This window comes from Coregonus clupeaformis, chromosome 12 (genome assembly GCF_020615455.1).
Source record: "Coregonus clupeaformis isolate EN_2021a chromosome 12, ASM2061545v1, whole genome shotgun sequence".
In the NCBI taxonomy this organism is placed as follows: Eukaryota; Metazoa; Chordata; class Actinopteri; order Salmoniformes; family Salmonidae; genus Coregonus; species Coregonus clupeaformis.
In genome coordinates, this window is record NC_059203.1 from 58,995,932 (window position 1) to 59,021,047 (window position 25,116).

Here is a 25,116-nt window from a genome sequence, read left to right on the forward strand (position 1 = left end):
TATAGCGCTTTTCATAACAATCTCAAAGTGCTTCAAAAGCAAAAAACAAACAAGCAATACAGATACATCATCATGAGTAGCTTAGCTATAGTTAAGTCAACCAATAGAGGCCAAGTCTGGAAGGTGGTCAGGGAAATGGTTGATGAAGAGTCTGGTGATGATTGTGTAGAGGGCTACTCTGGGAACCAGCCTGAGTCATGTAGCTACTGTACCTCCTCCTTCACAATGTATTGTACCCACTTGGGTGATGCCTCAGCAGGTATATAAAATCAAGCACACCGCCATGCAATCTCCATAGACAAACACTGGCAGTAGAATGGCCCATACTGAAGAGCTCAGTGACTTTCAATGTGGCACTGTCATAGGATGCCACCTTTCCAACAAGTCAGTTCGTCAAATTTCTGCCCTGCTGTTACTGTGAAGTGGAAATGTCTAGGGGCAACAACGGCTCAGCTGCGAAGTGGTAGGCCACACAAGCTCACAGAACGGGACCGCAGAGTGCTGAAGCGCGTAGTGCGTAAAAATCGTCTGTCCTCGGTTGCAACACTCACTACAGAGTTCCAAACTGCCTCTGGAAGCAACGTCAGCACAATAACTGTTAGTCAGGAGCTTCATGAAATGGGTTTCCATCGCCGAGCACACAAGCCTAAGATCACCATGCACAATGCCAAGCGTTGGCTGGAGCGGTGTAAAGCTCGCCGCCATTGGACTCCGGAGCAGTGGAAACGCGTTCTCTGGAATGAAGAATCAAGCTTCACCATCTGGCAGTCCGATGGACAATTATTGGTTTGGAGGATGCCAGGAGAACGCTACATGCCCCAATGCATAGTGCCAACTGTAAAGTTTGGTGGAGGAGGAATAATGGTCTGGGGCTGTTTTTCATGGTTCGGGCTAGGCCCCTTAGTTCCAGTGAAGGGAAATCTTAATGCTACAGCATACAATGACATTCTAGACGATTCTGTGCTTCCAACTTTGTGGCAACAGTTTGGGGAAGGCCCTTTCATGTTTCAGCATGACAATGCCCCCGTGCACAAAGTGAGGTCCATACAGAAATAGTTTGTCGAGATCGGTGTGGAAGAACTTAACTGGCCTGCACAGAGCCCTGACCTCAACCCCATCGAACACCTTTGGGATGAATTGGAACGCCGACTGCAAACCAGGCCTAATTGGCCAACATCAGTGCCCGACCTCACTAATGCGCTTGTTGCTGAATGGAAGCAAGTCCCCGCAGCAAAGTTCCAACATCTAGTAGAAAGCCTTCCCATAAGAGTGGAGGCTGTTATAGCAGCAAAGGTGGGACCAACTCCATATTAATGCCTATGATTTTGGAATTAGATGTTTGACGATCAGGTGTAAACTTACTTTTGGTCATGTAGTGTATCATACTAATTTGAATGTCTCATATTTACATTTACTATGTTACGTCTAGTCATATATATATATATATATATTCAGGCTGGCCCTCTGCCTCAGCACTGCATTCGTTTATTGCGTTTCCCATTCCTTCAGGTGACTCTTCAATTTATGTTTTCAAAAGATCAGAAACCAGCAGCCAGGTGAAACAAAACAGCTGGTACGGTGTCCAGACGCATCATTCAAATAAAAACAATTAGCCAGCTAGCCAAGACAAAAATAGTTGACCTGCCAGTCCATCTGCAAATCTGTGGGTCAAAACCACCAGAAATATGCAATAAAATTCAATGTTATGAAAAACTAAAACAGCTGATAAAAATAAAAATAAATTAAAACACTTACAAGTAATTGTATATATGTACATACTTACAGGAGCTCTCTGCTGCTACTAGGCGCCATGGCAACTACAGAAATAATGACATGGATGCTTTATTGAAGGGCTTTATGAATGTCACTTAAACCTTCATGAGTGTGTCATGTGTTATTTCTGCTTTATGTATGCAACCTTCAAAGGAAGTGTTACCCAAAATGATACCTTGGGGTATATTACATTAATGAAGATTATAAAGCTGACAGCCTAAACAGAGCTTTTTTCTCAAGCAATACGGTGGTATGCAAACAAATAAATTAATTGTTAGGGCTGTGCACACGCTCATTGGAAGACTGACCTAACACTTGTGCCCCAACTCTAGCCCTTCCCTGTAATCTGCATCGTAGCCTCAGAGTTATCCACACAATTCAAAGGATCAAATTATAATATTATTCAAAGTTAGAACTTTCTAACTTGGGCCTGGGCAACACAATTATTTACATTTGGGTAAAGTAAGGTTTCAAGAAAATAAAACATCAGTACTACTGAAGTTCCATGCCATTCCAAACAAAAATTGTATGAATCTTTTCCATTTTTTTTTTTTTTTTATACATGCTACATAATCTCAGACTTTGTCAGCAGATGACTGTGGCCTAAGAATAGCCCTTGCCCAACCATAACCCTCGACCTAACACTTACTATTACATGAACCTTGGCCCTCTCAATAGTATAGATCTCATTACAAGCTCTTGCCAGAACTCTGACCAACAGTACTTGATAAAGGAATGCACAGATATTCTTAGTAAAAAAGAAAACGAAACAAAAAAGCATGTCATTTGGCAAAAGGTTTAATTTAGGCATACCATTAGAACAAGAACAAGTTGTGATAGGCAGGGTAGGAAGACAGACCAAACAAAAACAGGAACCAGACTGCAAGAAACAGCCCCGTATACAAACACACACAACCTAATCAGAGCATGTCAGACATAACATAATGCTGTCATACTACATTAGTTAAATTTAAAACAGAAAAAATACATTTGGGAGGAAATTTGAAAACATCTGAAGCAGCACGGTGAACTATAAAATAGTGGGGTAAGTTCACAAACTCAGAAAAGCCATGATGTTAAATAAACCTGACTGCCTGGAGTCTGAATACAATCAATTAATTATCTTCCTATACACAACAGCATATCATAAAACAAAAAAATTACATAACTCTGAAAAGCCCAAACACCCTAATAAACTTTTTTTTTTAAACCATCTCTTAAAGATGAAAATGAACAAACACACTCATAGAAGGGCAGTCACTTCAGTTGCACAAACCAGAACAGACATAGTAGAAACATATTTCAAGAGAAATGTAATTGTATTTGCAAAATGTAACTAGTTGGAGGTTAGGTTAGATTCATTCACTTCAAAAGATACGTAACCGTGTGAACCATCGCCCAGAGAAGAATTTCAAGGACACTGTGTGGAGTTTCCCTCATAGATAATTGCCTGTTTGAAAGCCAAAGTATCTGGAAGGATATTCATGATATAGTTCAATAAATCCAGCCAAAAGCAAATTTAACCCAAACACCAATAGCCCTAAAAATGGGAATCAAATTCTCCACGCTGGAAATTGCTATTAATAAATATAATGTACAATAGATATATTATAAGTGCATATTTTAATAAACGGATTCAAGAACAGCTGATTGCCATTTGAACACGACACCGATATTGTGCATAAACAACAAAAATGAATACAGGATATTGTAATATCTTGTTGCACTACACATTAACGGTATGAGGTGTTAGAAATTCTACATGGAAGTTAGTCTGAGGAGTCATTTTTATACTTTCTCTTCAAAATATATTATGTGGGCTAAGAGAAGGGGGGGTGGAGGGAGTGCAGCAATGCTTTACAGAAGAGAATGAGGGACGTACAGAAAAAAACACATTTCTAATTAGCTTTTTCTGTTTGGTTGCTCCAGAGATTTGGGGCTTTTGGTTGTCAAAGGTAAAACATGCCATTGTCCCTCTATAGGAGGCTGAGCTTGACAGTAAGCGAAAGGTTGTCAAGTTGATTTTTTGTCCATTTTATTTTTAAAGTCTGTTTATTCATAGAGTTTCCCTATTCCTTCCTCAAATACAAACACATCACACGAAACCATAGAGTCTTTCTTTTCCACCTGTAGCAGCTATGGAGTAACAGCAGTGGCTAGTTGGCGGCCCATGCCTCCAGATCCTTCATGTCGTCCTCGTCTTCCTCTTGCTTCTTCTGTACTGTAAGAACGAACCACATTCATTTAATAGAGCTAGAAAGATTTTTCAATCTGCCTATAAATAAAGATTGAGGTAGCATATGTCTGATGACAATTACATTGACTTTTCAGTGTTTCATGTTGGGTAGCGCCGGGGTCGCACCAAATTATTTTAGTTTTTGTGTGCATTTTAACAAAAAATGTGGGCTGAATGCTCTCTCTCCCTCCCTCCTCTCCACAGACAATATTTTATAAACAAAGGCATTGCAATTGTAAATTAAATTTCTGACAGTGATCTTAAGAGACATTAGCTTTACAGCTGGCTAAGCTTGAGTGGCTAAGCCAATATATCCATTACCTGCTGGTCTTGCAGGTAGGGATGTAGAGGGTACATTTGGTAGCGGTACATTCTCTGTGCTGGCAATTTCTAGCAGGTTTTTGTCTAGTTCCTCTTGTTCCAGTTCTTCCAATTCTGCCAAGAGATCATCCTAAACAAAGAAAGGAAACGTCATTAAGGGCTAGACAGGTCTATATATCCAAAGAAGATAAGGATACATTTTAAAACAACAACGACAGATGACTGCAGTTTGATTGATTCGGTACGGGTCCTTGCTATCCGGGATCCTTGGGACGTCCCTACCCCATTGAAGTTGACATTTAAAATGGTTAAGGTTAGGGTTTAGGGAAGGGACGTCCCAAGGATTTCGAATTGCACTAACCATTCGGTATGGGAAACATTGAAACATGCCCACTCAGCTTCTTAGCTTTAGCTTACTTCATCAAATTCCTCTCCAAACCCTACGGGTTTAGAAATAGCGTCAGAGATTTCTTGTGCCAGCTCCTGCTGCTCTGTGATGTCCTGCATTAAGTCGTCCACTTTGTCTATGTCCCTGTGGGCAAAAATAAAAAAGACCATTTCATTTGCAATGGAAATCATTCATAGCAAATTAGGGAAAGAATAATAGTGGTATTCTGAAAGATTTTCTAGCACCAGCCATTTATGACATTACTACACCATGAGCTGCAATGATGAAATTCCAAAACATTTACATTGAAAAGATTTAGGATAGAGATATGGGAAATGAAAATCAACCTCACTGCAGAAATTTGTGTTAGTCACTTTGCATTATAAATAATGTAATAAAATGCTGTCACAAATGTGAAGTATAAAAAGAAATAAAGTCGCATACTCTACAGTGCCTTCAGAAAGTATTCATACCCCTTTATTTGTACCACATTTTGTTGTGTTACAGCCTGAATTTGAAATTGATTAAATTGAGATTGTTTGTCACGGATCCAGACACAATACCCCATAATGTCAGTGGAATTTTGTTTGAAAAATTTTCAGAATTAATAAAAAATGAAAAGCTGAAATGTCTTGAGTGAATAAGTATTCAACCCCTTTGTTATGGCAAGCCTAAATAAGTTCAGGAGTAAAAATGTGCTTAACAAATTACATAATAAAGTTGCATGGACTCAATAATAGTGGTTTGACTACCCCATCGAGCACAGGCATAATCCTAAAGGAAAACCTGGTTCAGTCTTCTTTCCAAGGTGTGCAAAGCTCTTAGAGCCTAAGCCCAAAAGATTCGTAGCTGTAATCGCTGCCAAAGATTTTTCTAACATGTATTGTCTCAGGGGGTGAATACTTATCTAATCAAGATATGCGTTTTATTTTTCATAATTTCTTTATAAAATGTTAGAATTTTTCCTCCACTTTGACAGAGTATTTTGTGTAAATCGTTGACCGAAAATGACTATTAAATCTATTTTAATCCCACTTTGTAAAAGTCAAGGGGTGTGAATACTTTCTGAAGGCACACAGAGTATACAAAATACAACAAGCACTGCAGCAGTAATGAATGAGTAGGAAAGTGTATCTATAGGCTTGCGTTGTTGTCATTATTAGCGGCTTGGGTCTTTTAATATCGAGGAATATTTCACTTTCGCTGTTAATAGGAGTAACAACATGAATTTGTGCATGAGGCAGAAATAATGCGGTGTGACTCGAGTTTCGCCATCATCTGGAAGACGGTGTCCCTTTTTGGTCAGTGTCAGTGGAGGAAAGGGAGAGCGGAGGGATGTTGAGAGGTGGACCCCTCAGTGTGCTGCTCTCTCCCCCCACTGAGACTGACCATCAGATGCAGGCACCATCAGCCCAGTGAAATAAAAAGCAAAATTTTTAAACGTATGCTCACTCAGCTGTGCTTCACAAGTAATACAACAACAAATCTATTACCAGTGTGATGATATAGACTACCTCAGATTTTGAAATATAATTGTTTTTAAATGGCCCGAACAACAATGCATTCATTGGCAGGGCAATTCAAGCAAAGCCAATATGCGGTGATAATGTATTGGGCCTATAGCTTACTGCACAAACCTCATTACTACAGTACTGTTTTTAATTGGTTAATGTTGCATAGGCTTACGTTTTTAAGTCATGTTAAAAAAAAAATCTGAGCGGTAGATCTCTGCTTGCATTTTGACTTAAAGTGATCTAGAAAAGGTTGGTGACCACTTTTCTAGAGTTTTCCCTGTTAGTTAACACTATCAACGTTTCCCTTTACTGTGGCAATTGTGATCGAATCAACACAATATTAGCCACTTTCAATGCAACATATTGAAACAAAACAAACTATTCAAGAGATTTTGTTGTAGGCAGAACGCAAGTCAGCAGCTACTCTTCCTGGGGTCCAGCAAATTTAACTGATCCTGTTAATTTCTGATTAATTTAGGTTTTTAGACAAATCTTATGGAGTTGACCAAATCTCCTGACAGAGAGAGCTATTGCAAGAAACTACATAAGATTTATTTCAGTTAATATTCATTATTGAAACTTTTTTTAATACATTTTTTTTTTGGGGGGGGGGGAGTTTGAAATTGGAATCCTTTGCTCTGGACAAGGGCATTTCCGGGCATAGAGCTGACATGGAAATTAATAATATTTAAAATATTTAAATTCCAAAAGCTAAATCTTTCCCCTCATAAAATTCCCCTAAATGTAACAAATCATCATAATGCAACAAAATCCATTTGATTAACTATAAACAATTACGTTTCCCTGACAAGGATTGTCCCTACTTTCAAGAATCCCTGATACAGTGCATTCAGAAAGTATTCAGACAGGTTGACTTTTTCCACATTTTGTTACGTTACAGCCTTACTCTAAAATTGATTAAATAATTTTTTCCCTCATCAATCTACACACAATAACCCATAACGATAAAGTGAAAACAGGTTTTTCAAAATGTTTGCACATTTATTAAAAATACAAAACTGAAATACCTTTTTACATAAGTATTCAGACCCTTTGCTATGAGACTCGAAATTGAGCTCAGGTGCATCCTGTTTCCATTGATCATCCTTGAGATGTTTCTACAACTTGATTGGAGTCCACCAGTGGTATATTCAATTGATTGGACATGATTTGGAAAGGCACACACCTGTCTATATAAGGTCCCACAGTTGACAGTGCATGTCAGAGCAAAAACCAAGCCATGAGGTTGAAGGAATTGTCCGTAGAGCTCCGAGACAGGATTGAGTCGAGCACAGATCTGGGGAAGGGTACAAAAAAAATTCTGCAGCATTGAAGGTCCCCAAGAACACAGTGTTCTCCATCATTCTTAAATGAAAGAAGTTTGGAACCACCAAGACTCTTCATAGAGCTGGCCGCCCGGCCAAACTGAGCAATCGGGGGAGAAGGGCCTTGGTCAGGGAGGTGACCAAGAACCCGATGGTCACTCTGACAGAGCTCCAGAGTTCCTCTGTGGAGATGGGAGAACCTTCCAGAAGGACAACCATCTCTGCAGCCCTCCACCAATCAGACCTTTATAGTATAGTGGCCAGACGGAAGCCACACCTCAGTAAAAGGCACATGACAGCTTGCTTGGAGTTTGCCAAAAGGCACCTAAAGGACTCTCAGACCATGAGAAACAAGATTCTCTGGTCTGATGAAACCAAGATTGAACACTTCGGCCTGAATGCCAAGCGACATGTCTAGAGGAAACCTGGCACCATCCCTACGGTGAAGCATAGTGGTGGCATCATCATGCTGTGGGGATGTCTTTCAGCAGCAAGGACTGGGAGACTAGTCAGGATCGAGTGAAAGATAAACGCAGCAAAGTACAGAGAGATTCTTGATGAAAACCTGCTCCAGAGCACTCAGGACAGACTGGGGCGAAGGTTCCCCTTCCAACAGGATAACGACCCTAAGCACACAGCCAAGACAACACAGGAGTGGCTTCGGGACAAGTCTCTGAATGTCTTTGAGTGGCCCAGCCAGAGTCCGTACTTGAACCCGATCGAACATCTCTGGAGAGACCTGAAAATAGCTGTGCAGCAACGCTCCCCATCCAACCTGACAGAGCTCGAGAGCACCTGCAGAGAAGAATGGGAGAAACTTCCCAAATACAGGTGTGCCAAGCTTGTAGTGTCATACCCAAGAAGACTCGAGGCTGTAATCGCTGCCAAAGCTGCTTCAACAAAGTACTGAGTAAAGGGTCTGAATACTTATGTAAATGTGATATTTCTGTTTTATTATTTAATTTTTTGCTAAGATTTCTAAAAACGTATTTTTGCTTTATCATTATGGGGTATTGTGTGTAGATTGATGAGGGGAAAAAAACATTTTAATCAATTTTATAATAAGGCTAATGTAACACAATGTGGAAAAGATCAAGGGGTCTGAGTACTTTCCAAATGCACTGTATATAGTGTGTGAGACTTTCTTTCTATTCTCTGTTAGTCAGCACCTCTACAAACATTTTTGGGTGTGCGTCACCTCATGCTTTTTACTAGACAAATGTGAAAGAGAACAATGTGGGCCTGGGTCAACAGAGGCACTCTGTTGCATTCTTGGAGGTGTGTGTGTGTGTGTGTGTGTGTGTCTTTCATGGAGCATTTGTGAAACAGAAGCGGCGGTGGCCCTTACATGTTTTCATGGGCTGCCTTCATGGCCTTGGCAGCAAAGCCCAAGTTCTTCAGCACTTCGGTGTTGGTGTTGGCGTTCTCTAGCGCCTCCCTCTGGAACTCAATGGTGGACAGCGTGCCGTCGATCTGGCCCAGCTGCTTCTCGTACCGCTTCTTCCGTTTCAAGGCCTGCAGAGCAGCTGGATGCAAGAGGAGAGGAAGGAGAGGCGACTGTGAGAGGATATGTGGGGTGGGAATACTAATGGAGCAGAATAAACCTATAGCACGGCAAGAGGAAATACAAAATATAACGTTCATTTTATTGGGTTTGTTTAACTCTGTATTCACTAGGAGACCTTGTATAGGCTTACAATAAGGCTTACACAAGCTTACAATATGTATTTAATTGAGATGAGACATGCTGTGAAGCATCTTAGATGTGATAAGATGGTTTTACTGCATAGCTTGTAGATTTCTGGATCACATCTTATTTTGTGACACCTTGAACCTCCCTAGAACTCATTTCAGACATGGTTCAAATAGCTGACTAAACTCAACAATATATACACATCTCAATGGCGTTGAGTTTCAATGAGTGTGGGCGGACAGTACCTTCCTGTATGGAAGATATCCATATTACAGGGATATAAACTAGAGCTACGGTTCAATCTATTTTTTTCTTCTTTCGTAGCCTTTATTTCAGCTCTGCTTGTTTGAGCCCATCTGGACCTCCAGCCAGGTTTAATAAAAAAATGCTGAAAGTACACACTATTTGCCTGCTCCATTTGTGACCAAAAATGCTACAACTCATTTGCCTAATGTCTTACTGTCCTGTGGCTTCAGCTTGCTTTTGTTTCCTAGGTTAGGCTACTCTCTAAACATAGGCTAGCTAGCATACCAAACTATTGACATGTCAGTGACATCAACTGACATACAAATATTTCCCCTGCTACTACAACTAGGCCTACCTGAAGGCATTACCACCAGCTTCACTAACACTCCCTATAGCCCACTCAAGCATGCGGTTACCAATCATTTAGCCTCCGTTCCATGCTTCCTGCATGTATGTTAATTCTTGTGAGACTTTGGAGAATGGTAACGAGAGACTACCAATCATTAACCACTGAAAGGATCAACTCAATTATTGATTATCTGAACAGTCCCATAGTTTTAGAAGGATTGAGTGAGCTAGATTGAATTACAGCTCCATCAAATAACCATTTTAATGTGTGTGAGTTAACAGATTAGGCCTAGATAGCAAAACGTAGCCAATTGTCATGTCATACACAGAGGGTTAGAGAGAGAAACGGAGCCATGGAAGTCGACCATCTAAGCAAAACAGAGGTGTGGGTCTATTTCTATTGCTTTATTGTTGTTTACCATCTGACAGATTATAGGCCTCCATCTTTGACTCCACAGTCCACACACCCTAACCTTGTTATGTGTCAAGTCTAATCACAGCTCTGGCCAATCTAGCTGCTCTAGTATGACTCCTCAACCAGGCTTGGCCTTTGAAGAACAAATATATATATTGTGGGGAAAGGGTCCAAAGTTGCAAGTGAGTACAATTGTGCCCCTTAGAGTTGGTTCAGGGTACACTTTCCATTGCCAAATACTACTTGTCTACATTTATCTACCTTGCTATGTTTTTAATTATTCGGAATTTTGATCTGGTTGTTAGAGTTATTATAGTACATGATAGAGTTGGGCGATATTACGATACTATCGTCTATCGACGAACTTGACTGGCGCTGCACAGTAATGAACCGAGTTGGGCAGAGCAGGGCAGTGCAGAGCAGCACGAGTAACATTCAGAGTAATTTGCATATTCTTATTTTCTATAGCCTATTTCAATAAATATGTAAAAGAAAGCATGAGAGGAATACAAGCGGAGAATTCCACCAAAGCAGCACAAAATGTCCAGTCAGAAAATATTGTTTCAGGCCTCCCCAGTGGAACAGAGGTCTAGGGCACTGCATCGCAGTGCTAGAGGCGTCACCACAGATCCGAGATCGATCCCGGGCTGTGTTGCAGCCGGCCGCGACGGGGAGACCCATGAGGCGGCGCACAATTGGCCCAGCGTCGTCCGGGTTTGGGGAGGGTTTGGCCGGCTGGGATGTCCTTGTCCCATCGCGCTCTAGCGACTCCTTGTGGCGGGCCGGGCTCATGCACGCTGACGTCGGTCGCCAGCTGTATGGTGTTTCCTCTGACACATTGGTGCGGCTGCCTTCCAGGTTAAGCAAGCAGTGTGTCATGAAGCAGTGCGGCTTGGCAGTGTCGTGTTTCAGAGGACGCATGGCTCTTGACCTTCGCCTCTCCCGAGGCCGTACGGGAGTTGCAGCAATTGGACAAGACTAACTACCAATTGGATATCACGAAATTGGGAAGAAAGGGGTAAAAAGTGCCAAAAATAATGATAAATATATTACCCCTTTTTCTCCCCAATTTCATGATATCCAATTGGTAGTTACAGTCTTGTCCCATCGCTGCAACTCCCATATGGACTCGGGAGAGGCGAAGGTATTCAGACCCCTTGACTTTTTTCCACATTTTGTACATTACATCCTTATTCTAAAATAATTAAATCTACACACAATACCCCAAAATGACAAAGCAAATACCGTTTTTTAGAAATGTTTGCAATTAAAAGAAATTAAAAAAAATAATGATTTAGCACATTTGCATGCATCCTCGTTTTTGTTTTAAATTTGGCATTTTTTATGATTATACAGACAGAACAGGTAGAGGGCAGAACACACACGGATCCCCTACCAAATCAAACCCCCCCATGCTCTAACAGAGCCCCACCTCAAAACCAGACTGAAAGCAGGCATGACATACAATGAGTAATATAATCAAATAGTTTAAAAAAAAGAACTAATGATAAAAAAATTAAATTTGGGTTGGTTTATGGAGTTGTGAAATTAGCTGGGTCCATGTCAGATATTATAAAATGTAATTGCAGATCCCCTAACGGAGTAGCATATTTTCTCTAGCTTAAGATGTAGCATACCTTCCTTTATCTAATGGTTAAAAGTAGGAGGAAACTGATCCTTCCACTTAAAAAGTATAAGACGTCTAGCTAGAAGAGTGGTAAATGCCAGCATGTTGCCAATATAACCGTTTAGAGCAGCCTCCTGTGGTGCCACTCCGAATAATGCAATAAAGACAGAAGGTTCTATAGGTCTCTCCAGTATCTTAGAAAACTTAAAAAAAAAAAAATGGATATCCAGAAATCGGTTAATTTCGGGCATGTCCAAAACGTGTAATAAAATAGCAGGAGCCTGCTTACATCGGTCACAAGTGGGATGTATTTCTGGTCTAATCTTGGATAATTTTGCCTTTGACCAATGCAGCCGATGAACTATTTTAAATTGAATTACAGCATGTCTTAGACATATAGGCTAGATGAAGAATCTATTCTCTGAAGCATACTCTGCCAAGTTTCGTCTGAATGTTGTTCACATACATCCTCTTCCCATTGGTTCTTAAGAGAGTTCATGGAATTCAGATTGTGCTAGTTTAATAACATATAGATTAAGCTTATGCCCCCTTTGATATAAGGGTTCACTTTTAAAAAATATAATCTAGAAGGGAGGTAGGTGGGCGTGATGGGAAGTGACTAGAGTATGAAGATACCTGCAAATGCGTAGTTTTGTATCTAAAGAAATGGGATCTAGGAATATTGAACTTTTGTACTAACTGTTCAAAAGATGCAAAATCCATATCAATGTACAAGTCGGTCAGTGAGGAGATCCCTTTTCCAGACCAGATATGAAACGCCCGGTCTAATAATGATGGAGAGAATGTATGGTTCTTTAATAATGGGGCAGAACTTGAAATTTCACTGAGACCAAACGATCGGCTGAACCGTTTCCAGATGTTTAGAGAATGTTTCACAATAGGGTTTTTAGTGTATTTGGAAACAGGCTCAGCTAATGCAAGTTGAGCAGAGTAAGGCAGCTAAGGAGGTGGGGCCACAGGATGAGATCTCCAAGGTCAACCATTTCGGGCCTGTAACATCAGGAATTTTTGTCATCCAATATAGAGTGATTCTTATATTAGCTGCCCAGTAATAATATTGAAAGTTTGGAAGTGCTAGACCACCCTGCGGACGTGATCTCTGCAATACGCTCTTATGTATCCAAGGGTTTTTCTTGTTCCAGATAAACTGATATCTGCTTTTATCTATGGAGATAAAAAAAGATTTTGTCAGAAAGATAGGAATACGTTGAAGTATAAAAACGTAAGTAATACGTTCATTTTAACAGTGTTAATTCTTCCGCCCAAAAAAAGAGAAAGTAAATCCCAGCGTTCAAGATCCTGCTTCAGGCAGAGTATCAAGGGAGGGAAATTGGCTTTAAAGAGATCTTTGAAATTGTGTGTGACCCAAATTCCCAAATATTTCAATTTCTGTGTAGTCACATGACTAAAATATGTTTGCATTTTTTGTATATTAACCTTATACCCAGATATTTTACCAAATGTCTTTAGTAGAACCTGGATCTCTGGAAGACCAGTTAAAGGATCAGACATATATAATAGCATGTCATCTGCATAGAGTGAAACTTTATGTTCTAAGCCCCCTCTTCGAATACCTTTTGATAGTGGTGTTATTACGTATTGTTATGGCTAAAAGCTCAATTGCGATGGCAAACAGCTGAGGGGATAGAGGACATCCCTGTCTTGTCCCACATTGAAGTCGGAAATAGGATGAGCTACGATCCAGATTGGGCGACAGTACACAATTCATATCACCACCTAGTATTAGGTGGTGTGTGTCCATATTTGGTAATCGAGAAAATACATTTGTGAAGAATGAACTGTTATCCCAATTTGGTGCATAAATGTTAGCCAAGATAACAGGTGTATTATACAGTCTTCGTACTACAATAATTAAACGGCCTGCTGAGTCTGCCTCTACACTTGACATTTACTAATTAAAACGGCTGCCTCTAGTTTTAGAATGAAAATTGGAATGATATGATTGACCGATCCACCCTCCTTTTAAATGAGTAGTCGAAAGTGCGTAGATGTGTCTCCTGAAGAAAGGCGATACCTACTTTAAGGCGATTTAAATGAGAAAGAACCATTTACATTTCACTGGGTGATTTAAAGATTTAACATTCCAGCTAGCAAAAGTGACAGAGCAACCAGCTGTCTCTCTCATGATATTAGGCCTAGCCATGTAAAGTCAGGTGGGAAAAGGATAGATGCCAGATTACAATAAAAACTGATCCATTAACAAAAAACAAAAAAAAACAGTAAATAATTTTTTTTTTTTAAATTGAAGAAGAATAAAAAACATTAAAACAAACAATACTCTGAAGTCTGGTATGAAAAATAAAACCCACCATGGTCACCTAATAGATCAAGGTAACTGCTAATCCCCAGAATGTGCTTGTAGTGGGGAACACTAAACCTATCGAGTAGAGAGCCCTGCTGAAATAGTGAAGGATTTAAATGTTTTTTAAATGAATACTTATTTACAACCCAAAACTAGGCTGTTTTAAAAGAAAGTATACATTTCTTTATAAATCACATCTTATAGCAATACCACTAAGTTAGCAGCAACGTCTTTAAAGAAATGACGTAACCTAATAATAGAACTGTGCTTTATCTACCTTGGATACAGGTACCATTGATAAATAGAAATGAGCAGCTTCATGTAATAAAATAAAACGTTAAAACAAAAGGAGAATTGACTCACCAGAACTAAGGCACTAACGTTACCTATAAATAACAATATCAACTGATACCACTGGCAACGCTATAAAGTATCTACAAAAGAGAGACAGAGTCTGCAGTGGTAGACACATTCGTCGATTACCCTAATCGCCAAATAGGTAAATATTCAGCCATTTGCTTCGTACAACCTCGGTAGAATGTTCACCTTTACGAAGGCCATCGCCTTATGGGGGTCTTGGAACTCTTTCTCGGTGCCGTTGTATGTTATATGGAGCCAGGCAGGAAAAGCCACACCATACCGAACGTCGGTTCCGTCCACGGAGCAGACGCTTGACATCGTTGAAAGCGGCACGGTCAGGAGCAACACTGGGGGAATAGTCTGGGAAGATAGAGATGGGTGCTCCGTTGCATCGAAGTGGGCCAAATTCTCTGGCACACGAAGAACATCAATACAATCCTGATAGTAGTGTAGTTTGACCACAATGACGCAAGGTTTTCCGCCAGGCTTTCTTGCTTGAGAGCCCCGATGTGAGCAGTCTATAAGGACGTCTTTATCCAATTTGAGAGCTTCCTTCAATAACTTTGAGACCGATGAAGTAGAACTTGAGCCCGGGTCCTCAACTACCCCCATGATCCTGATGTTGGATCTTCGCATATAACCTTGTTAATGAATGCATTGTTCCTTAAGGCTAGCCACATCAGTTTCGAGCTTCTTAACCGTGGTTTGTAGCGCAGTCGTGTCGTCTGAGCATGTTGACAAGCCTTGTTCCATGTCAGAGACAGTTTTCTTAAACTGTATCCAGTTCAGTACGAGCCATTGCTGTATGCTTTGCGAGTTCATTCTTGACTGCTTGTAACTCCGACTTAATAAAATTAAAGTACTCACTGAGCGCCTCCTTGAGTTCCGACTTGAGTATAGATGAAATGTCCGCTCTGAGGGCAGCAAGAATCTCGGCCTTCAAATCCTCAGTGTTTATTTTTTCGCAGAGCCGAGGGGAGGAGCCGCTGCTCCCACTTGTTGAGGAACTCGAGCTCCTCGTCTTGGGACTAGTGTTTTTTCTTTTGTCAGTGACTCCGCTGAACTTAAACTTTTGCAGGTTATGTGCCATTTACGCATTAAAAACAAAAATAAAAGTTGAACAAAGTAAAGCATATCATTCAAAAGCAATGTTTCCTAGTTCTTTTTGGGTCAAAGCAAAGTATTAAATAAATGCAATTTCAGCAGGAGCTCGGAAAAACGTGACCTACTCCATGGCTTGCTCACTAGCACCCCCTTTCTACAACACATTTTGATTATGTGATTGTAAAATAGGGGACTGCCTTCTGCATGAAATCAGCAGAAGGCAAGGCAGGTTGACGTGCTCATTGTGTAGATGTATTTACTGGTCTTGGTAATCCAATGATGAAACCGCCATATCATACAAAATACACAAGTAGATTTACCAAATATACACAGGCAACAGCTCAAATGAAATAGCCTCTGTATCAGGCTTAACCTGTTCTATTTGAACACACAGGTAGAGGGCAAGACTGCACAGTGTCCCCTTGAGAAACCAAACTGAATCTGTCAAACAGGTACATAAGCACTTGGCCCATCCCAGGACCATACAATTACCCAATTACAACCAATAAACTGATTCTACAATGTAAAATGACATTTCCACATACATTGGTACATTCGTCTTAATGATTATTAATAAAATGTCATCACCATTCATACATGGAACAATCATTTTATCTTATTCAAGGTACTGACTCCAAGGCGTGGCGCGCAGGCAACATAGCCTATTTCTATGAGCACTGAGGCGTGCGCGCTCCTATTACACACAACCAGAATGACAGAGACATAGGACACAGACACACAGCACTCCGACATAACCCGGGAAATATGAACAAAGGAAACCATACATTAAATTAAATAAACAGAACTTCTACTTCATGAGTCTTGAGAACTTTCATGTGCACAATAAACATTGCACCCACTCAGAGGGTAAGAAATGCTAGGCTTAATGAAAATGTATCAAACATGAAACAGAAATGTCTAAGTGTTGAATCAAATCAAATTGTATTTGTCACATGCTTCATAAACAACAGGTGTAGACTAACAATGCATAGAGAAATAAAATAGAGAAATAATAGAAAAGTAATAACACGTAATAATAAATACACAATGAGAAACGATAACTTGGCTATTTCCACAGGGTACCAGTACTGAGTAGATGTGCAGGGGTACGAGGTTACGCAGATGGAATGATTAAACGCTAGCAATTATTGTAGGATTAGAAGGAATATACACTGCGTACAAACATTAGGAACAGCTTCCTAATATTGAGTTGCAACCCCTTTTGCCCTCAGAACAGCCTCAATTCGCCGCGTTCAACGGGGATGCTAGCCCATGTTGACTCCAATGCTTCCCACAGTTGTGTCAAGTTGGCTGGATGTCCTTTGGGTGGTGGACCATTCTTGATACACATGGGCAACTATTGAGCGTGAAAAACCCAGCGCGTTGCAGTTCTTGACACACTCAAACCGGTGCGCCTGGCACCTACTACCATACCCTGTTCAAAGGCACTTGTCGGATTCTAGCTTAAAATATATACTTATTCATGTTACTATACTAGAACTACTTTACATGTATAATGTTATTGTTAAATCTCATGGACCCTATGGAGAGGGCCAAATGGTAACAGTCTGGTTTCAGTCACTGATAAGGTTGGATAGCCGTGGATTAGGGAAGAGTGAGGAATGTGGGCCGAGGTCAGGTCAGATGAAGTGACAAGGAACAGTTCTATTACACACACACACCACCTAAGTTCCTGCCTCGCAACAGAGATTTATTGGCTGTCTAGATGTGCAAGGAGGAGACTCAGCCTAATAGGAGGGTATAAATACTTGTACTTTGTCTTTTCAGCGGTTTGACCCAGTGGGTGAATAAACTTGGTTTGAGCTTTGACTAGTTGTTCGTTAGGTTCTGACAAACAGAGTGAAAAACTAACACACTTAAATATTTTGTCTTGTCCGTTCATCCTCTGAGTGGCACACATACACAATCCATGTCTCAATTGTCTCAAGGCTAAAAAATCCTTCTTTAAGCTGTCTCCTCCCCTTCATCTACACTGATTTAATTGGATTTAACAGATGACATCAATAAGGGATCATAGCTTTCACCTGGTCAGTCTATGTCATGGGAAGAGCATGTTTTGTACAGTCAGTGTAAATTTACCACATATGCATTTAAACGTGTGAAAGAAAGCAACAGCAAGCATTTCAACAAGAGAACAAAGCGCTCTCCACTGGCGGGATTTTGGAATGCGCAAGTGGAGAGACATGCCTATGGTGCGTCTTCACCACAGTAATAATTAAATATTAACAATTAATTCCAAATGCAAACTTCATGAGGAAATTATCAATTTCAAGCAATTTTGACATACCAAAAGACCAGTAGGCCTATGCTAGTAATTGTAAGTAAACAGTTAATATTATTGATCACCAAACAATTTTTTAAGCTGCATATTTATTTATTATGGCAATCCTCGCTCCCTACAATTTGACCTTTGCGCTGCCCCCGATCCTACAGCTGCACCCAAAACAATCAGGGTTCAATTTGTAACATTTTTGACATGCGTTTTTCTGGATTTTTTTGTTGTTATTCTGGCTCTCACTGTTCAAATAAACCTACCATTAAAATTATAGACTGATCATTTCTTTGTCAGTGGGCAAACTTACAATATCAGCAGGGGATCAAATACTTTTTTCCCTCACTGTATATTTTTTATTTGAAAGATTCTTTCTCGTTGATATGAAAGATAAGGGGCATATCAGCATATGTTTCGAAAACCGTTTCGCAAGCGATGATTGACGTTTCTAAACATTAAAACACAGCATCGGAAATTGTAGTTCAGACGCAGCCAACTGTTGGCGAAGCTAACGGCTGAAAACCCTATGAAGAAGGGTTTTCGAGAGCTAGGTTTACTCAGGCAGCCCAATTCCAACTAAAACAGGGTCTCATCAAGATTTTAAACAAGTTAAATAATTGACTCTAGTAAGTGCCAAATAAAGTAAGTGTTAAAGTTTTCATCTTAAATTAGCCAAAGATCAGCCAATTTCTAAATGTGTAATTTCTGTGAACATTTCTGTGAAACTGTGTACATTTTAGATGTGGATTCCTTGTGGATTTTGAAAATAAAAATCTAAAATCAAGATGTGTCAATTTGTTTGTCTACATGCCATTTTAAAAACAATGCAGCTATTTGAGTAAGACTAACCCTATTTGGGGTTAAGACAAGTAACTACGAGTAAGGGCAAACATCATCATAAGCTTGCAAGCTGAGTTTGAATAGGGCATCCGATTACCACTTTGCATTTAGAAGGGTTGGTTTTATTATAGATAATAACCAAATCATTGATGGATCACTAGATCAAATAAACGTCTCTCCTCGTCCCCTGCATACGCGTCATCACACTCCCTCATCTGATTGGTCGTTTCCCGGGACCCGTAAACCGGCATACGCGTCATCATACTCCTTGAACTGATTGGTCGAGTAGGCAGGGCTTCTGACTTTGTGGCTGTGGTATCTAGGGACGACAATTTCTATTGGAGAAGCATTTTCTGCATCTCTTCATACTGTATTGCAGGGGTAGGCAACCCAGTTCCTGGAGTGTATCAGGTACTGCAGGATTTGGTCCGAACTAAGCGCCACTGAGCTACTTAGCTAATTGATCAGAGATTGCTTAAATTCAACACACCTGGTCTTCCAGCTCGGTTAAATCAAAAACATGAAGTGCCTGTGGAACTCCTGGACTAGGGTTGCCTACCCCTACTATACTGTCTTTGCTTGAAGTTGGCTAAATTCATGAAAATGTTACGATATAACTTAGCCAATTGACTTTGTGGCTGTGGTACTTAGTTCTTCATGTCAAGTTGTCCTGCTAACAAACTACCCAGTTAGCTAATCATACAGCGTTCACGTGGTAGTCGGAACTAGGAAACTCGTAGAAACATGAGCTCTGAGTTTCCCAACTGAAAGTACCAGAATCAACCAATACTATAGTATAAGAAGCTCTGTGCAAATACTACGTTCATTTTACCTAGTCCCAGTTTCCGATAGTATCTGGACGCAACATAATAATATCGCATTTCTCATAGGTCTCACCTCTTTTATTTTTTGTGCCATTCTTCTTCGCAGTGATGAGTTCCTGGTCAATCTTTTTCTCCAAAAATTCCTGTTTCTTCGTCAACATTTCCTCAGTGTCTCGAAGTCGCTGGATCGCCTCCTGAGGGCTAGCCGATTTCCCACCTTTACCTCCAGCGCCAAATAACTTCCCCAACAAAGACATATTTGTGCTAAATAACAACACTAATTGATACTACAAATTCTATAGCAATTAACAGAATTCAACAATGTTAGCAACTAGTCTCGTATCTTCTCTCTCGATGTCACTCGCCCAGCGGAGCTGCTGTTGTTTTTAATTCTTCTTCCTCTTCCTCTTCCCAAACAGGCCTCGTGATGTCAGCACGTCACCAGGGCGTGAGTCAATGACGTAATGAAAATGACAGAGTAAAATATTTCACGTTCCAATGTTTTTTGCTAATGTTAATGATCCATTTACAGAATTCCTCCTTCAGAAAGAATATCACTGATCTGACAGTATGGGTACACATCTGCATTACAAATGGATCACCGATGAAGCAAACAAAAGCTTATAGACCAGGGCCCAGTTGCATAAAAAGTACATTTCCCCCTTATCTTTTCCCTAAAAGTTTCCTTAACTTTAAGTCAGTCGCACAAAACATTTTAAGGTGAATCCCCCCTTTAAATTAAGTGAAAAAGTTAAGGGTGCCCATGAGGTCCCTTAACCCTTAACTGCTTCATTCAGTATGGATTGTGGACTACAGGAAAAGAAGGACCGAGCACGCCCCCATTCTCATCGACGGGGCTGTAGTGGAACAGGTTGAGTGCTTCAAGTTCCTTGGTGTCCACATCACCAACAAACTATCATGGCCCAAACACACCAAGACAGTCGTGAAGAGGGCACGACAAAGCCTATTCCTCCTCAGGATCCTGAAAAGATTTGGCATGGGTCCTCAGATTTTCCAAAGTTCTACAGCTGCACCATCGAGAGCATCCTGACTGGTTGCATCACTGCCTGGTATGGCAACTGCTCTGCCTCTGACTGCAAGGCACTACAGTAGGTAGTGCGTACGGCCTAGTACATCACTGGGGCCAAGCTTCCTGCCATCCAGGACCTCTATACCAGGCGGTGTCAGAGGAAGGCCCTAAAAATTGTCAAAGACTCCAGCCACCCTAGTCATAGACTTTTCTCTCTGCTACCGCACGGCAAGTGGTACCGGAGCGCCAAGTCTAGGTCCAAAAGGCTTCTTAACAGCTTCTATCCCCAAGCCATAAGACTCCTGAACAGCTAATCATGGCCTATTTGCACTGCCCCCCCACCCCCACCCCATCCCCCTCTTTTACGCTGCTGCTACTCTCTGTTTATTATCTATGCAGTCACTTTAACTATACCTACATGTACATATTACCTCAATTACCTCAACTAACCGGTGCCCCCGCACATTGACTCTGTACCAGTACTCCCTGTATATAGCCTCGCTACTGTTATTTTTACTGTTATTTTACTGCTTTCATTTTTTACTTATCTATTGTTTACTTAACACTTATTTTTCTTAAAACTGCATTGTTGGTTAAGGGCTTGTAAGTAAGCATTTCACTGTAAGGTCTACGCCTGTTGTATTCAGCGCATGTGACAAATAACATTTGATTTGATTTGATATCAATGTAAACAGCATTCATGGCATAGTGTTTTGAACTGATACGCAAAACGACGCTGGATTCAAAACTTAGATTATTGTATAAAATTCTTGCTACCAATATAATGTTATTTATATGGGGGATACAATCTTCCCAGCTCTGCAGATTTTTGCTGCGAAGAGACAGAATCATTAGATCATTTGTTTTGGTTCTGTCCATTTGTAGCTTGTTTTTGGACTCAGGTCCAGGAATGGCTAAAGGATTGCAATATTTACCTGGAGCTAACCCTGCAGATAGCATTACTGGGTGATCTGAAAAGTCATAGTCAATCGATCAATAATATAACAATACTTTTAGCAAAAATGTTTATTTTCAATTTACAATCTGTAGAAACAATGAGAATAGAAAGGTTCAGAACTTTTGTAAAACATCACAGTACAGTTGAAATATATATGGCAAATAGAAATACAATATGGATGGTGTTAAGAGATAGATGGGTGGTGTTGAATGGAGTTGAAGGATGGGACTAATAACAACTAACAACAACTAATAACAACAAGATAACTAATAATGTAAAGCATACTGTGTCCATAAGAAGTATATAGGTTATAGGTAGAGAGCTTTTGTGAAAGAGCACATTTAGAAAGATATGGCATATAGAAGCAAACCGGATGGACATAATGAAAATGATCGGAGATGTTGAAGGTAGAGGAAGTTCAGGAGTAAAAACAAACAAAATATAATTATTGTAAAATTGACTGTGTCCATAAAATGTATATAGTATGTACAGTGAGGGAAAAAAGTATTTGATCCCCTAATGATTTTGTACTGTCACGCCCTGGCTCTGGGGACTCTAGTATGTTGAGCCAGTGTGTGAGTTTTCATTTGTGTTCATTCTAGTTTAGTATTTCTATGTTGGCCAGTGTGGTTCTCAATCAGAGGCAACGTGTATCAGCTGTTGCTTGTTGTCTCTGATTGGGAACCATACTTAAGCAGCCAGTTTTCCCACAGTGTTTGTGGGATCTTGTTCCTGTATAGGTTTGTGGTTTGCACCTTTGGACGGCACGTTATCGTTTGTTGTTTTGTTCATGTTTTTTCATTCTAGTTAATAAAATATGTTCACCTTCCACGCTGCGCCTTGGTCCTCTGTACCCGACGATCGTGACATGTATGTTTGCCCACTGACAAAGAAATGATCAGTCTATAATTTTAATGGTAGGTTTATTTGAACAGTGAGAGACAGAATAACAGCAAACAAATCCAGAAAAACGCATGTCAAAAATGTAATGAATTGATTTGCATTTTAATGAGGGAAATAAGTATTTGACCCCTCTGCAAAACATGACTTAGTACTTGGTGGCAAAACCCTTGTTGGCAATCACAGAGGTCAGACGTTTCTTGTAGTTGGCCACCAGGTTTGCACACATCTTAGGAGGGATTTTGTCCCACTCCTCTTTGCAGATCTTCTCCAAGTCATTAAGGTTTCGAGGCTGACGTTTGGCAACTCGAACCTTCAGCTCCCTCCACAGATTTTCTATGGGATTAAGGTCTGGAGACTGGCTAGGCCACTCCAGGACCTTAATATGCATCTTCTTGAGCCACTCCTTTGTTGCCTTGCCTTGTTTTGGGTCATTGTCATGCTGGAATACCCACCCACGACCCATTTCAATGCCCTGGCTGAGGGAAGGAGGTTATCACCCAAGATTTGACGGTACATGGCCCTGTCCATCGTCCCTTTGATGCGGTGAAGTTGTCATGTCCCCTTAGCAGAAAAACACCCCCAGAGCATAATGTTTCCACCTCCATGTTTGACGGTGGGGATGAAGTTCTTGGGGTCATAGGCAGCATTCCTCCTCCTCCCAATACGGCGAGTTGAGTTGATGCCAAAGAGCTCTATTTTGATCAGCTTAATATTGCAGATAGATTGTATCTTCCATCAATGTAATTGTCTGCATCACTTCCAATCCCCCATGTTTATATATATATATATATATACACACAGTGGGGAAAAAAAGTATTTAGTCAGCCACCAATTGTGCAAGTTCTCCCACTTAAAAAGATGACAGAGGCCTGTAATTTTCATCATATGTACACGTCAACTATGACAGACAAATTGAGAGAAAATTTTTCCAGAAAATCACATTGTAGGATTTATAATGAATTTATTTGCAAATTATGGTGGAAAATAAGTATTTGGTCACCTACAAACAAGCAAGATTTCTGGCTCTCACAGACCTGTAACTTCTTCTTTAAGAGGCTCCTCTGTCCTCCACTCGTTACCTGTATTAATGGCACCTGTTTGAACTTGTTATCAGTATAAAAGACACCTGTCCACAACCTCAAACAGTCACACTCCAAACTCCACTATGGCCAAGACCAAAGAGCTGTCAAAGGACACCAGAAACAAAATTGTAGACCTGCACCAGGTTGGGAAGACTGCATCTGCAATAGGTAAGCAGCTTGGTTTGAATAAATCAACTGTGGGAGCAATTATTAGGAAATGGAAGACATACAAGACCACTGATAATCTCCCTCGATCTGGGGCTCCACGCAAGATCTCACCCCGTGGGGTCAAAATGATCACAAGAATGGTGAGCAAAAATCCCAGAACCACACGGGGGGACCTAGTAAATGACCTGCAGAGAGCTGGAACCAAAGAAACAAAGCCTACCATCAGTAACACACTACGCCGCCAGGGACTCAAATCCTGCAGTGCCAGACGTGTCCCCCTGCTTAAGCCAGTACATGTCCAAGCCCTTCTGACGTTTGCTAGAGTGCATTTGGATGATCCAGAAGAGGATTGGGAGAATGTCATATGGTCAGATGAAACCAAAATAGAACTTTTTGGTAAAAACTCAACTCGTCGTTTTGGAGGACAAAGAATGCTGAGTTGCATCCAAAGAACATCATACCTACTGTGAAGCATGGGGGTGGAAACATCATGCTTTGGGGCTGTTTTTCTGCAAAGGGACCAGGACGACTGATCCGTGTAAAGGAAAGAATGAATGGGGCCATGTATCGTGAGATTTTGAGTGAAAACCTCCTTCCGTCAGCAAGGGCATTGAAGATGAAACGTGGCTGGGTCTTTCAGTATGACAATGATCCCAAAATACACCGCCCGGGCAACGAAGGAGTGGCTTAGTAAGAAGCATTTCAAGGTCCTGGAGTGGCCTAGCCAGTCTCCAGATCTCAACCCCATAGAAAATCTTTGGAGGGAGTTGAAAGTTCGTGTTGCCCAGCGACAGCCCCAAAACATCACTGCTCTAGAGGAGATCTGCATGGAGGAATGGGCCAAAATACCAGCAACAGTGTGTGAAAATCTTGTGAAGACTTACAGAAAACGTTTGACCTGTGTCATTGCCAACAAAGGGTATATAACAAAGTATTGAGAAACTTTTGTTATTGACCAAACACTTATTTTCCACCATAATTTGCAAATAAAAAATTGTTCCTCATTTTGTCTGTCATAGTTGACGTGTACCTATGATGAAAATTACAGGCCTCTCTCATCTTTTTAAGTGGGAGAACTTGCACAATTGGTGGCTGACTAAATACTTTTTTCCCCCACTGTATATATACATACATACATACATACATACATACATACATACATACATACATACATACATACATACATACATACATACATACATACATACACACACACACACACACACACACACACACACACACACACACACACACACATATACATATATATATATATATATATAATATATATATATACACATACATATACACATATACACACATG

At 40.5% G+C, this 25,116-nt stretch overlaps 1 protein-coding gene across 1 annotated transcript; it reads right to left on the reverse strand.

Annotated features, from left to right (window-relative positions):
- Nucleotides 1-2,555: 2,555 nt before the first annotated feature.
- On the reverse strand, nt 2,556-20,051 carry chmp4ba (charged multivesicular body protein 4Ba). Its single transcript, XM_041892597.2, has 5 exons — nt 19,725-20,051; nt 8,906-9,083; nt 4,748-4,862; nt 4,331-4,460; nt 2,556-3,994 (listed from the first exon to the last, which is right to left on the reverse strand). The coding sequence occupies exons 1-5, from the start codon at nt 19,906-19,908 to the stop codon at nt 3,930-3,932; spliced, it is 672 nt and encodes a 223-aa protein (XP_041748531.1). The 5' UTR covers nt 19,909-20,051; the 3' UTR covers nt 2,556-3,929.
- Between the last annotated feature and the right edge of the window lie 5,065 nt (nt 20,052-25,116).